The sequence below is a fragment of the Enhydra lutris genome, unplaced genomic scaffold (genome assembly GCF_002288905.1).
Source record: "Enhydra lutris kenyoni isolate GAN:26980312 unplaced genomic scaffold, ASM228890v2 scaffoldscaffold3, whole genome shotgun sequence".
NCBI classification, from domain to species: Eukaryota; Metazoa; Chordata; class Mammalia; order Carnivora; family Mustelidae; genus Enhydra; species Enhydra lutris.
Window position 1 is genome coordinate 82,184,639 of NW_019154087.1, and position 16,287 is coordinate 82,200,925.

Sequence of the window (16,287 nt, forward strand, 5' to 3'; positions counted from 1 at the left end):
ACTACTACTTAGTGATAAACAGGGATCAACTACTTATGACATGAAACGTGGATAAATCTCTAAAGCACTCTGCTAAATTTCAAAAAAAGACAGAAGGCTATTAATTCTTACATCCATTTATAGGACATTGCGGAAAAGGCAAAACTAGAAAGACAGAAATCTGCTAAGCAGTTGTGAGGGGCTGGGGTTGGGGGAGAGGAGACTGTCCACAAAAAGGGCAGAGGTCTTCCGGGGTGATGGAAATGTTCTTCTGCGGTAGTCATTATACGACTGGATGAATTTGCCAAAATTCACACTGTACTCTTAAAAAGATCAACTTCACTCAGTTTAATTACACTTTAATAAACCTGACTTCTGTAAAAACGAAGTTCTTTCAATCTAAACCATGAATCGGGCATTAATAATCCTTTCCTCCTTGTTACACCAAGTCTAAGCCCCGAGTTGGATTCCACAGCTCAAGGGCCAGTTGAACTGGGGCAGTGAGAGAAAATGGAAGCCGAGTGGCATTTAAGCAGAGGGAGGACAACGTGGCAAGCAGAGGGAAAGGAGATGCCTCCCAAAATCTTTATAAAAGACCTGGATCAGGTATGAACTGTGGAGGATAACTTGATATCCATTTAATTTTAATTTCAGGGAATTGATCTTACGGACATTTTCACACAAGCCAGGCGCAGCTTGGGTCTCCACAAGGAAGTGGAGACAACTAGCATTTTTGTTAGTAAGGAGATGCGCAGAGTGTACAACTCTATGCAGGGATTCGAAAGACTGAAGGAGCATGAGGCCTCCCCATAACAACACGGTAGTTTATTGAATAAAAAAACTGAGTTGCAGAATGGCATATTACATTGATCCTGTTCGAAAGCATGTTGACACAGGCGAAGGTCCGGAAGACGCAGGCCAGTTGTTAAGTGCTTACACAGAAAGCTTTCGGGAAGAGGCAGGTGTGGCTACAGGATGCTCACATGGGGTGAAGAAGACAGTTTTCAATTGTGTACCGTTCTCTACTTGTTCCAATAGACATACAGGACCTTTGATGATATAAATGAGTGAAACTAAAAGTTAAAGAGAAGCACCCACAGCAACAGTGACTAGCTGCCCGGGGTTTAAGGTAATGTAGCCAGATGTCATGCTGCCATCTTCTGGAACAAACAAGCATCTACAGGATCAACAAAAGATACACAGATTTCCTAAGGCAGAATGTCAAGGGTTACTGCAGTAAAAAAGATAAGGCAAGTACAAACTCTTCCGAAGCCCAGTTTCTGATTCAACCATTGATGAAAAGAAACAGCTAAAAAACAAGCAAGCATGATCAAATACAGAAATAATTAACTTTTCACAAATCTTAGGATACAAATGAGACAGTGGATAAAATTATGTCCAAATTGCTTTGATTTCTCAGACCTCTTCTTTTTTTTGAAAAACTGCCCATTTGTTATTTACAAATATCAACAAAACATTTATACCCACACACCCTAAAACAACAAAATGCATCAAGGGTTTACATTTTTAACTGGAGATGCCAGAAAACAATTTTACACTTGAAAACTCAAGCCAAAAAAAATTCCACAGATCAAATGTTTCCCTCATCCTCATTAGCACATTTTAAGAAATAAAATAAGCATGTGAAATTCTTAAAATTCAAATATAACTGAGATCATACATGATACAGCAAAAAGGGGGAGAAAAAAACAATCAGTAGTTTTGGCCTTCACATTAAATGAGAACAAAAAGCTTTGTAAAAAAAAACTCTTAAACATCGCATGTTTCTGAAAGTTTTTAATCTTTTCTTTTTAAATTTACCAAAACCAAAATGCTTCGTTTTTGCAGGGGGTGGGGGGGCGGGGGGAGTGTTGTGGGGGGGTTGACTGTTTTCAGTGTTAGAGATCTGCCAACCATACCAAACTATAAACGGGGAGGAAAAAGAGTCCATAAATAATTTACGTGTAAAGATAAAAGAATTTTTTAAACAATCCACCTTTTAGCAGAAGAAATTGGGGATCACTTTGAGTGTTAATGTAAAATACATTTAGTCTTTAGCAGCAGGGCTTCCAGACCTATTGGTGCCAAGAAGGTAACAAATAGTCTCTCTCTGAGGCGGGGGAAATGGGCGCTCAGCAGGAGCTTTCTTCCCTGTTGTGTTATTTATAGAGAGCTCTATTTGTTAACATGTTTCTGCTATCAGGGAGAGGGAGAGTTTAATGATTTAAAGGATTTCAAAGACAATTGTTTAATGATACAATGATTTATGTGCATTCACAAATTCCAGATATATAGCAATTTAGATTTTCAAACTGCTGTCATCAAAACAGTGATAGAAGAGCACACTGCTGAAATGTAACTGGAAAATCTGAAACAAGTGATAGTACTTGCTGTTGTGAAATAGAACTGCTGGAAAAGACCATGTTAAAAAAGAAATCAGCCATCTACCACCACCTTCATGTTAAGTAAACAAATTTTCCAGCGCCCTTTCTTATGAGTTTCTGGATTAAAAAAAATTTTTTTGTTTTAATGGAGAACCATGAATTAAATCCCATTACTAACTTGAGATTTCTTGGAATAAATCCTAACTGTGACTAATTGGAATGATCTGGAGGATGATTCAACTAAACTGCTCTGTTTTCACCAAAAACCAGTCCTGCACCTCCCACCTCACAAAGCATGTAAGAATCTTGTTTGAAGGACAAAATATTTTCACCCTAGTTATTTATAAACTATATATTCATTTTATAATGCTAGATTTATAATATTCTGATTATTGAAAAAATTTTCCAAAATGTCATGTTTAGGTTTTTATTTTAACCTATTAATATACAATTTTCACTTGAGACAAAGTAAATCATTAAAGCTTCTCAACTTTCAACCAACAAGTCTTACGATTTCTCTCTTTCCTGTTAACATTTTTTAACCCTTTTTTGGGGGCAGCATTTTAAAACACGCCTTTTCTCATTTTCTAACAGTGTTTAACCTTGTATTTATTACCTTCAATTTTTACAAAATTACATTAATTCCATCATTTTGTTTTTTAAACTCTTCTCATGCAGAAAGAATGAGTCACTTCTAAAAGACAGTTGTTTTTTACAAGGGAGACGAGACTCTAAAGCTTCAGTGAACATGTACTACTGTGAAAGCTTTAGTAAATATGTACTATTTGGGGAGGGAAGAACATTTTTAATAGAATGTTTCCCTTTGGGATGAAGAAATCACTTATTTCTACTTACAAATAGGTTCAACTCAAATGATTTTATTTGAAACTTTTAAAACACCGAAGTTGAACAAAGGATGAGAAGCAGAATGAAAGGATCTTTTTAAGCACGGATGGTTACCTTCTCTGCGGCCACAGGTTCTGTAGGAAAAGCCAGTCACTGCTTTGGTTCCCGGACATGTCCCACTCTTTCGAAGTCCTTTAGAGAGGTCTCTCCCTTTTGGCTGAGAGAGGTTCTTCGTTTGAAGCACTCTGACTGAGTCGTATCTTTCGAATTTGTGAGTGTAGATGTACAGAGGCTCTTCCTCCTCTTTCCAGATGAGTTGGAAGCCCTGGCAGCAAAGCCCTCCCTGTTTTCTTTACCTGACACGGGGAGCGACAGACTCTGGTTCTGTCCAGACGATGCAGTTTCTTGAGAGAGGGACAAGCTTTCAAATCCTCTGCTGTCAACCGTACATATTGTTCTCCTTTTCATTCTTTGGGAAGTGCAGGATGTGGAAGGAAATGGAAGTGAAATCCATACAAGCCCTTCATCTTCCAGATCTTTCCGTAGCCTTGTGCTACGTCTTACCTTTGTTTCGCTATTTGTTCTCTGGAAGGTTTGCTCTATGGAGGCAGATAAATCTTTATACAGTTCAGAATTTTCTAAACCAATTTCTAGAGAGTTGCTCACCACGTAGGGAGGTTTGTGATTTCCAGTTTTTTCCAAATATAAACTCTGGCCGTCGGAATAACACGTAGAGCGCCTTCTATGCTTCTTTTCTCCACCACTCACACCCGTGCCACTTTGACCTTCTATAGAGCTTCTTCCCAAAGCTGCATTCAGACTTTTACTGTCTTTTACATGGTCACTTAAGATCTCCTCATTTTTTAAGTCAGTTGTTAAGGGCATGGTCTGCCGTTTTCCTTCAGTAGCTATTAAAAAGTCATCCTGTTTTTCATACTTTATGTTTACATTTTCTGAAATTTTAAAGATCTGAAAAAGGTTCTCCACATTCTGACCGGCAGCAGCCAATTCCCGGGGTGGCGGGACGTTACTGGATTCTGCATCGTCTGATGCCAGGGGCTCTGCGGTCACAGGAGCACAAGAAACATGACCGCTTCCACTCTCGGAGCCGGCTCTCAGTCCGTTTTCGCCTTCCAACTTAATTTCTGCTTTTGGAATAGTTTTCTGTTCATTAGTGGCTATGGCACTTTTATTTAAATCTTGCTCTAAAGTAGCGTTGATAAGCGACAAGGACCTTTTCATGAAAGGGCTACACAATGCGGACAGATCATATTTATTAAAGCCTTGACTCATCTGCAAATCTTCCGGGTTCTGGGGCAAAAGATTCTCTCTTTTAGAAAGCTTTGTTTCTTCAAGTTCGCCATTGGAGTTGAAATCATCTAAGGGCATGTAAATAAGTTTAAATCTCACTAAAAAGTACCAATGGAAAGAAAGGTCAACGGATCAAACAGGTGCCATATCGATAGTATTCTGTGTTTTAGGCTTTCAAAACTCACAAGACTTACAAATGCTATGCCGTACTTGCTCCCATCTGTCATCCTGCTCTTTCTTTTTTAGCTCTTCCTCAAGCCACAGGTTAAGAAAATAGGAATTTAATACATGAGTGAATAAAGTACATAACCTCAGACCATGAAAATGAGAAGTGTATCTCAAATTGCTTCTTCTATTCTACTGTAGTTTCCACACTACAAGGTCAATTAGTATGAGGCAGCCCCATTTCCCATTTCCCGAAAAATGAATTACTGAAAATAGGTGCCGCCGTGCCTCGGTAACTTCTCTAGCTATGTTTCCCCTGAAATAGAGAAAAGAAAACTTGGAATTTTGGGGGATCTGAGGATTTAGCTGAAAGGGTACTTCTCAAGACGCTTAGGTCTTATGTTATGTGTTAAAAATTTTAATGTGATTTAAAATGCACTGTATTCTCAAATAGAACTGTTTGAATATTCTAAAAATCTTCCCCTTCCACCTTAACTGGAAGATACTGCATGTGGAGGCTGTCCTGTTTTTGACACACTCTGTCACATCACACAGGTGAACAAAACATTATCAACGTTTTAAAGCTATGTAGCACAGCCTTAAATAAATACATTTTAAAATAATTTTTTTTTTTTTTTTTAAATGGGGTGCCTGGGTGGGCTCAATTAAGTCTCCAGCTCTTGATTTCAGCCTAGGTCATGAGCTCAGGGTTGTAAGACAGAGCCCCAGGTTAGGCTCTGAGCTCAGCAGGGAGTCTGCTGGAGGTTCTCTCCCTCTCCCTCTGCCCCCCGCCCAGCTCCCATGTGCATATGTGCACACGTGCATGCTCTCTCTCAAATAAATAAATCTTTTAAAAAAAAATTAGGCTATGTAACACAACCTAAACAAATTCAGGCTTTCAGCGTTCTAAACCTCAGTACTATTGGATGCCATCTCTCTTGCTATCTCAGAGAGTAAGGTTTTTAACTGGCCCAGTCAAATAAGTATAAAAAATGTTTTAAACAAAATCAGAACTGTAAGATATACAAAACATCAGCTGAGCCACAAATCTAAAAACCAGTATTTCATGATTTGATTACTTCAAGTCAGGTCATGTAAGGCAGAGATTAACACAGCGTCCATCAGTGGCAACCAACTAATATGTCAGCTGGGCTCTTTATACAACTTTAAAAAACGATGTTTAATGTATTTTTCATGAAAGTGGCATGCTAAAGAAGAAAGGTAGGGGACAGGGATGGAGGGAGGAAGAGAGGCAGAAAGGGACAGGGAAAAATGGAAAAGGAGGAAGGGAAGATTCTGCTTTAAACCCTTATAAGGGATGATACCCTTTTATATATAGATATATAGATATACATATATTTTTATATATATAAGAAATACTTCGGGTATTTTTAAAAAAGGAATTCTCTAATAAGATGCAAGATGGAAAACATATACTAACAGTCATTGCTTAAACATCTTTGGAAAAACTCTAGTCAGGAACTGGGGATATAATGAGATCACTTAGTTTTCAGTCTCAAGGGGATTGCAATTTGCAGAGAAGGGAGATAGAGGGAACATTACAAACTTCATGGTAAATAAAGGTATAATGCGAACAAAGACTTCTCCTGGAAAGGTGGCCAGCAGAGCTAAATCTTCAAGGATAAGCAGCATTAGGCCAAGATTAAAAAGAGGTGGGCTGGCCAGCTCCCTGTCCCAAGACAAGCACATAAAAGGGCTGGGGCAGGAGCAAGGTGTTTGTGGTGATGGGCTAGCTGTGTTTGTTTAAACTCTGTGCTTTCCGGAAGTTGAGAAGTAGGCAGAAGCCAATAGTCTAGGGCGGCATATGCCTATTCATCCTTGGATCTATTATAAATTCTACAGATATGTTGCAAATGGAATGCGGGTTCTACACACGTGATGACAGACAAAGACGGCTGTTTTTAAAACTATTCTATACAAAATTAACACACCAAATGTATGGAAACATACTCTTATTAATTTCAGCATGATTTGGTTAATTTTAAAACTCAGGCATTATAAAACAGAAGCAACTCCAATTTTTATCTAACCAAGGATGTCAGCTGACTTAATCTTTGCTTCTCAACAAAACTGTTTCAAGGTAATCAAGTTCAATTTATAAATGTTATTTCTAGTAGATGCTTTAGCAGTGTGAACTCTACTGAAACATCACAGGGCAAACTTTAAAAATATTTTTGTCCTTGATTACAAAAGATCTATTACTGAGCCATCACCATATTTACTCTTCATGATGGACCATAACACGATACAGAATTCATTATAACAGAATGCTATAAAAAACATAAAATGCTTTACAAAGAAAAAGGATGGAAAGAAGTTATTTCCCCTGAAATTATACAAACTATCTTGTGTCTTAAGTTTCTCTGGGGAGAGGATCCAGAGCTCCCATCAGATTCTGAAGAGGGTTAAGGTTATGAACTACTGCTTCTTTAACTTAAAAATCTCCTGGTAATATGAGGGATGGTTACTATTTTTACAGTGTACAACTGCTTTTTTTTTTAAAGATTTTATTTGTTTATTTGACAGAGAGAGATCACAGGTAGGCAGAGTGGCAGGCAGAGAGAGAAGGAAACAGGCTCCCGCCGAGCAGAGAACCCACAAATGTGGGGCCCGTCCCAGGGCCCTGAGATCATGACCTGAGCCGAAGGCAGAGGCTTAACCCACTGAGCCACCCAGGCACCCCACCTACAATCACTCTTTAACAGTGACGAGGAAAAAGGGAAAAGAAGGTGCAACAGCAATAAAGTGGAGGAGGGGATAAAACATCAATAGGAAAAGAGTAGAATACCTGAACACAGTCTTCTGGGGCCTGGAGTGGGAGGCATTATCTCAGAAAGCTCAGGCAGCTCCGGAATAGGACTGAGCAGTGGCTTCTTTGAAGCAAGGTCTCTTTCCCCGTATAAAGACTTCTGAACGCTCTTCTTTCCCTTTGCTTTCTTCTTCCTGAAACTTTTTAAAGCCTGTGAAATGTATTAAAATGCCGTAATGGGGAAAGATGTTACACCATATACAATTTTGACCCTCTAATTCTTAACAACAACAACAGAAAATTCTTACTGAAAAGGACCAGTTATGCCATTTAAACTTTTAGAAATTCTGAGTTAGGCGTGGAGGGCTGGGTAGCTTACACAAAGTCAAATAGAATATGAAGCAGAACTCAATTTACAAATGACCTGATAAGCAATGGTCTACATTTCCACAAAATATTTGCCAAAATAAGTTCTGGGTAAGTGAAAGATAGATGCTATAGATTTGACAGACTTAAGACATGAGATATTTGAAAGTAGGATACAGTTAGGATCACTCGCGATTAACCTTGAATGAGCTATCTACTGGAAGCTATGGGATATTGTCTTCTGCTCAGAGGTTTGGAAGAAGAAATGACAGTTGTGTACACAAATGTTAAAGATAACACAAAGCTAGGTGAGGTGCTTCCAACAACAGATGATTTCATCAAGACTAAAACGAGTAAGTCAAAATAAGATGGGTTAATGAGTACAAACAGAAGATGACAGACAATGGCCTGGTAATAACTGATGGAAAACACGTGGGCTTCTATATAAATTAAAACTGTTCTAATAATATCTGGAATGCAGTATTAAATTCAGTTTTGACTGCCATGTTAGCAACTGAGAACTAAGGTTCACTATTAAAAAAAGAAGTTTCACCTAGAAAGGACTTCGGGGAAACTCAAACATTGCATTGTTATGAACAAAAAGAAATACACTCAGTGTGTTAATACTGGAGAGAAATGGACTTTAGGTCAACATAAAGAATATGTTTTTAGCAGATAAAGCTGCCAAAAACTGGAATCCATTCAAACATTTATTGAGAGATCACTATGTATAGGTCTTAAATGGTAAGGTGGAAAAAACTAAACCGAATGTGATTTTTAGGGGGCTCCCAGTCTTAACAGAAACCTATAAATATATAAACATTTATATATATAAACTATATATATACATATATATTTATATATAAATATATAAACCATGACAGACGATATGGACCGACATGGGTACCTGGCCTACAGGAGGCTCCATAAAGCAAGCAAGGCCCTCGTATGCAAATGGTATGAGCCTGAAAACAATGAAGGTTCACTGCACAGTGATTCAGGGAGTGACAACATTTGATTTCACATTTAAGAAAGATGATTTGGGTGAAAGCATAGAAACTAATGATGTGAAAGAGTGGCTGATGTATTCAAGAGTACAAAAATGGCACAGAACTGTATGTTCCTTGAGATATCTATAGATATCCTGTAAAAACAAAACAAAATAAAACATTCCATGGAAAAATAATTTTAGAACTGTACAAGATAAATGTTCCTCTTGGTGATTTATAATATACATTTCACATTACATTCTCTGAGAAGTCCTCAGTATAAATAATCTCCATACACATTAGGAATATGCTGGGTTAACTATTTTTCCATGAAATATATATATATATATATATATATATATATATATATATATATATATATATACATATATATATTTTTATGGAACATCTGTTGACATTCCATGAAACAGTTGGGGAAACAACAGTTTGGTCAATGGATGTGGAAACCAAGAGAAAAATCTTAACTTGGGCTCCAACAGATGAGATTCCATCTCTGGTGCCAGATGGCCGACTCTGCCACCTAAATACCTTCCCATCTTAGGTAAGTCACCTCACCTCTCTGTACCTCCACCTCCTCCCTGCAAAATGGGAACCACACCAGCACACATCACAGATCCCTGCGGCGAGTATGAAGTTAGTTAACATAAGTGAAATGGTTAAAATTAGGCTTGGGCCGTACACAGAAGATCTGTGTCAGCTCTTCTCGTTCTCTCACATTCCTTCCTAGCACTATGAGAACAGATACAGGGAAATTTTTTAAATATTTTTTAATACCAAATTATGATCAGTCTTACTGTGGGACACAGGCACTGCACGTTAATATGTTACAGTCACTGTTGTCAGATTATAACTTCTAGAATAGCCTCTGATTCATAGGTACAGAAAATACCCTTTTAGTAGGATTTTGGACATCTTTGTTTATATGAAACATCTCTAGAACCTGCAACAGTGCTGGCACATAATGACTTCTCAACAAACAAGAACAAATGAATAAATGTGAAAGGAGAGATCTAGCTAAACTTCATAAAATTTGCTACCCACGATGAAAAGCTAATAATGCTTTCTCATTGTTATGGACCAGCAGAAGTACACCAACCAAAGACAAGAGGAAAGAGTAAAGCACTCATACTCTCACGAACATACGTCTAGTATTGCTTGTCCATCAGAAGGTTTTATCTGCATGGGCTAGAACCTTATCAAAATTTAAGTCTGCTCCAATACAAAAAAGCCTTGCTGATACTGTAACAAAGCCAGCCACACATGACTGGGATCCTAGGGAAGCCACAGATCTACAAATGTAAGGCTGGTTTATGACTTAAAGCAGATGGACAACTGAAGGTATTATCCCCAAAGTGATTCCATTTATTCCAGACCAGAATCACCAGTATTTCTTCTCAGTGAAGGAGATCGTGAAACAGACATAAATCCTTATCTTTTATTTGCATAAATAATACTTAAGTTGCTTCCAGTGAGTTGCTTCAAAATTATTTCAAAATAATTCATGGACATGGCAACAAATCAAATTGTACAGGAAAACTTATGATGAAAAGCACGTACTTCCTTACTCGTCCTATTTACTTCTTGGTTCCATTTTTAGTTCTTATAGCTAGTTACAGCTCTCTAAAGAGGCTCATAGTGTTGTATTTTTAGCTTTCTATGGAAAATTTAAGCACACAGCAGGTAGAATAGTATATTGAACCCCAGGAACCCATCCTCTAGCTTCAACAATTACTAACCTATAGAAATCAGGATTCATTTATAATCCCCTTCCCTCGGATTATTTAAAGCAAATCCCAGGCATTACTCCATTTCGTGTGAAAATCCCTACAGCATCCCTAGGAGATAAAGCTCCTTTTTTTAATTCCATAATAAAATGAAACCTTTTATTACTTGGCATTGTATTTTATTATTGATGTTTCCCTTTTACAATGTCATTTCCCCCCAGCTCTATTGAGATATAATTGACAGATAAAATTTAAGGTATACAATGTAATGACTTGAGTGAGAAAAGCCAGTCCCAAGAAGTTACATAGAGTGTGATTACATTTATATAACATTTCAGAAATGACAAAATGAAAGAAATGGAGAACACATTAGTTTAAGGTGGGGACAGGCATGGGAAGTAGGCAGGGTTATGAGGGCAAGAGGAGATCCGTTTATTTTGACTGTTGGTATTTTTCTATGTGATATTGTCTAAATTTTTACAGGCTATCACTGGGGGAAACTGGAGAGAGGGTACTTGGGAAATCTCCGTAATTCTTGTTACAACAGCCATGTATCTAAAATGATCTCAAAATAAACATCCCAGACACAGAGAACAAAAACAGCAATTCTTCCTATTATTTCCTCAGAGATCTAATTTCTCCAATTGGCCCATCAATGTTTTTTACAACTGTTCAAAATCAGGATCCCAATAAGGTCCTCAAACATTCCATTCGGTTGGCAGATCTTATAATCTATAGTTCTTTCTTCCCTCACCATTTGATGAGTAAACTGAGGAACTTGTCTTGGAGAATTAGCCACGTTCTGGATTTGGTTGACTGCAATCAAGGTGTCTTTATTTTCCTCTCTCCCCTACACTTCCTAAAACTGGTCATTAGATGCAGGCTTGATTAGATTCAGTTTTTTTTTTTTTGAAAAGATGATTTCATGGGTGCCTGTAGACTTCTTCATTGCATTGTTCTCTCCCCTGTGACACTGTGATTGACCGGGGGGCTCAGATGTCCACTGCAATCCATCCATTCTGACTCGCCCATCAGCCTACTACCTACCTCATGACCAAAAACTTTCATGAAAGTTTTTTTTTTTATTAGTAGAAATTCTCCTATAAGTAACTCTCTCATCAACTATTTGCTTCCCAGAAATAAAACTTCTGTATTTTCCAGTTTTCACAAAAACGAGCTGGTGTCCTGGATAGCTCCTAAGGTGACCTTTAAGATTTTTTAACTATTATAAACTGAAGTATTTTTTTTCACATTTGAAGTCTGTTTCAACCCACTGCAATTGTTTTTTTTTTTTTTTTCTTAAAGATTTTATTTATTTATTAGAGAGACAGTGAGAGAGGGAACACAAGCATGGGGAGGGCAGAGTGAGATGGAGAAGTGGGCTCCCCACTGAGCAGGGAGCTCCATGTAGGGCGTGATCCCGGGAACCTGAGGTCATTACCTGAGCCAAAGGCAGACACTTAACCGACCAAACCACCCAGATGCCCAGCCATTGTTATTTCTGATAGTCACACTGTCCTATCTTTGGTGAGTGGGGCCCTTCGAAATGGTTTGAGGAACTTCCCCGTGGCCCCAGTGGTTTCTTTCTTTTCTTTTTTTTTTTTTTTTAAGATTTTATTTATTTGACAGAGAGAGATCACAAGTAGGCGGAGAGGCAGGCAGAGAGAGAGGAGGAAGCAGGCTCCCTGCCGCGCAAAGAGCCCAACGTGGGGCTCCATCCCAGGACCCTGAGACCATGACCTGAGCCGAAGGCAGAGGCTTTAACCCACTGAGCCACCCAGGTGCCCCCCCAGTGGTTTCTTAAAGCTTCCCTCACTGCACACTGGTACAGACCCAGGCTCGTTTCCTACATGCGCTTTTCATAAATCCGAAAACAGCCATTTCACTCCGGAATCTTGATCACTTTTAGTTGAAAATGGTATTCAGAAATGGCAACCTAGGTACCAGGGTTGCTCACTGCTTCTAAACCTTGACAGAGCTAGGAGGTCTTTTTTAAAGGAAAAAAAACCATGAGTCCATACTGATGTTTCTAATTCAAATTTAGCCTAACAAGATTCTGATTTTGAATTTTTATTTTTTGTCTAATGATAAAGTCTGGATTCCTGACAGTAAAAAAAAACCCCACAAAAACCTTTATTTTCTTTATTCTAGATTGCTCTCCTCTCTCAAAGGACTCTTCATACTGTTTGTCTTTGGCTTTTTCTCCCACTTTTATGAAAAAATTTATGTGTGTGTATGAATATATACACATATTCACACAAGTTTAATGTATCCTATTTTCTTAGGTAAAACGTATTATATTCGTTTGTCATATTGGCTGTTATAACAAAACACCACAGACTAGGTGGCTTACACAGTCTTAATCTCTTGTCTCACAGTTTGGGGGGCTGGAAGTCCAAGACCAAGGCACTGGTGGGGTTGGTCTCCTCTGAGGCCTCCCTCTTTGGTGTTTAGATGGCTGCCTTCCTGCTGCCTCTTTATGTGGTCTTCTCCCTGGGTGTGTGCTCACTTAGGGTCTCCTTTTGTGTCCAAACTTCCTCTTAAAAGGACACAATTAAGACTGAATTAGAGACCATCCCAATGGCCTCATGTTAAATCAGTCACCTCATCAAAGAACCTATCTCTAAATCGAGTCACATTCTGAGGTACTGGAGGTTAGGGTTTCAACAGAGAAGTATTTTGGTGACAGGGTGGGGGAGGGATCACAATTCAATACCAAGAAGCCTACTATATATGTTATTTTACACCTACTTTTTTTTTCACTTAACAGTAAATACATTCTGGCATCATTCCACCATTGGATATTCTCTTCACTCTACTTTATAGCTGCAAAATACTTTGTCAGTACACCTAGTTAATCCAACCAGTCTCATACTGACGGACATTTTGGTTTTTTGGTTTTTGCATTACAAAGGGTACTACAAAAAATAACTTTGTTCATATGCCTTTTCGCACTTTTGTCATTGGATCTGAGACAGATTCCCAGACATGAGATTGCTGGGTCAAAAGGTAAATTTGTTTCATCAACTTTTAAAAGAGATCTTGAACCCCTAATCCGTAAGACAGTTTTAGTACTTGCTATGGCCAGGCATCATTCTAAACATTTCACAAGTACTAACTCATTTAATGCACGCAACAAGTTATACATTAAGTACATTACCTTTATTTTAAAAACCAATACAGAAATCAAGAATCTTGCCTGCCATTCCACTGGTAGGAGGTGGTCAAGCCAGAATTTAGAACCCAGGCTGTCTGGCTTCGGAACGTGCACAGTACCCCTTACACTGAATGCTAACACCCTCACTGACATCTTCTCTACCCACTTCTCACCTTCCAATTCAGCTAATACAGATCGTCTTGCACAACAATCAGGTTCTTAAAAAGCTTTGCCCTTAGTTGAAAACAGCATTTACCTTAGGACTGCCAAGGACAAATCTTGGCTTCCTTTCCTCTGGCGCCCCCTGTAGATGACTCTTGGCACTAGAAAACATACTTTTCATTACACTCCTTTATTGCTTGAAATCTCACTAACTATTGCTTCATGTTTACTCCAGAACTTTTATACACGGACTTTTATTTGAAATGGTATAAGCATATAATTACCTTTCTTTTTCTTCTTATATGACATGCCTTCCACTTTCTCAATCATAGGTCTTTTCGTTTTTCTCTCCAGAGACCTTCTCCCTGGAGCACTCTCTCCTCCTGCTCAAATTGGGACTGGTTGCTCTTCTGGGCTGGCTGAACAACCACGTTTGGAGATTTCCCTTGCATCGCTCTCCTGTATTATTAGATCCACTGTGTCCTGAATCCTTAAGCTTACTTCGTCAGTTTGCTAGAGTATCTCCTTTAGTAATGCCCAAAGAAAAACTTTCAGAGTCCTTGAAGTGTCTAAATGTCTTTATTTTTTTCTTTTACACCTAACTGAATTTGACTGGGTACAGAGTATTGGGCTGACATCAAGTTTTGTTCAAAACTTTAAAGGTCCTATTCAATTACCTTTCACCATTCAGACCGCTGGTAAACTTGATACTCTCAGATTCTTGTTTCCCGGGAGGAAAAGTCCACTTTTCTTGTTATCCTTATTGTTCAATTTCATAATGACAGGAAGTCCTGGCCTTTTTTTTTTTTTTTAATTGTACTAGGCATTCAGTAGACCCTTATAACCTGAAGACTCTTTTCTTCCACTATTGGAAACCCCTTCTTTTGACAATTTCTCTCATTCTATCTTCTTGTTCTCAGATACCTACATAGTCTCCTAGATTCAGTTTTCACATCTCTTACTACTAGTCTGTTTCTCTTTTGCTCTACCTTCTGGGATACTCCTTTATACTCTAGTCCAATGACTAAATTTTATGTATTTATGAATATTTCTCCCTTTGCTCCTTTTTTATAGCATCATCTTCTTAGTTTTATGCAGATAATATTTTCTTAAATCCGAGTATGTCAGGTCTTTTAAAATAAAGTTTCCTTCCATTCCCAGAATAATCTTTCTTTATGGGGTCAGTTTTTCAACTTTTTTTTTTTTTTTTTAATTTATTTGACACACAGAGAGAGATCACAAGTAGGCAGAGAGGCAGGCAGAGAGAGGAGGAAGCAGGCTCCCTGCTGAGCAGAGAGCTGGATGCGGGGCTCGATCCCAGGACCCCGGGATCATGACCTGAGCTGAAGGCAGAGGCTTTAACCCACTGAGCCACCCAGGCACCCCAGTTTTTCAACTTTTAAATATAGATCTCTCATCTCTGGTTTCTACTGAGTTGTCTGATTTTACATAAGAAAAAACTGGATAAATTGGTCTGAGAGTTCCCTCTGTTTTCCAGCAACTCTGTTTCCTGCAGGGAAATCCTAATGGCAGCTCTGTGCAGGGTCAGGCAGGGCAGAATGGGGAGTCTCAACCATAGGCATTGCTTGAGGGCAAGAGCAAGCTGTCAAGACTATGGGACTTTCCAAATGCCAGAATGAAGGCTTTCACATACATGACATCATCTGTTCTGAGATGGGAGAACCTGATGGGACAGGGGGTGGGGTGCCAACTGGTGCAAACTGTCTCATATACAAAAGTTCAGTCTTTCTGTTTTCCATTACCACTTCCCATTCTCACCTTCTACTGGAACTGCCAATACTGGGCACAGAGTATCCTGGGATCGTGCTATGTGCTGGCTGGTTCCCAATGCCTCTCTGACTCCTCCAAGCACATTCTGGGCTGTAAATCTACATCTTTCATCTGTCAATGTGCCCTCATCTGCTTTGTCTTCCAGAGATTCACTGAAGGCTGTCCTCTGTTGCTTAACATCCTTCCTCCCTTCCTTCCTCTTCCCATTGCTATTCTGAGTCTAGTCTTTCTATTATATCAATTATTTTAATTCCAATGTGTCTGGGAGGGGTTGGAACAAACCTTAATGCTCAATTCTCCTTGAACTTTCTGGCTATCGAATTTTTTTTTTTTTAAAGATTTTATTTATTTATTTAACAGAGAGAGATCACAAGTAGACAGAGAGGCAGGCAGAGAGAGAGAGGGAAGCAGGCTCCCTGCTGAGCAGAAAGCCTGATGCGGGACTCAATCCCAGGACCCTGAAATCATGACCTGAGCCGAAGGCAGCGGCTTAACCCACTGAGCCACCCAGGCGCCCTCTGGCTATCGATTTTATGTCAAAAAGTACATGTACATTCTTTGTAGCAGTTTTTTTTAGTCTGAAGAAAACCAACTTCTAATGTACTAATAAAGATGTATGCAT

General features: G+C 38.8%; 1 protein-coding gene across 1 annotated transcript in view; it reads right to left on the reverse strand.

The window, feature by feature from the left end:
• Positions 1 to 2,949: 2,949 nt before the first annotated feature.
• The window catches only part of LOC111154934 (cell division cycle associated 2), a 50,487-nt gene continuing 37,149 nt past the window's right edge, over positions 2,950 to 16,287 (reverse strand). The window contains exons 14-15 of the mRNA XM_022514896.1: positions 7,495 to 7,666; positions 2,950 to 4,588 (exon numbers count right to left, since the gene is read on the reverse strand). Of these exons, the coding sequence (XP_022370604.1) occupies positions 3,360 to 4,588; positions 7,495 to 7,666 (1,401 nt within the window). The 3' untranslated portion in view covers positions 2,950 to 3,359. The remainder of the gene's footprint in view (positions 4,589 to 7,494; positions 7,667 to 16,287) is intronic.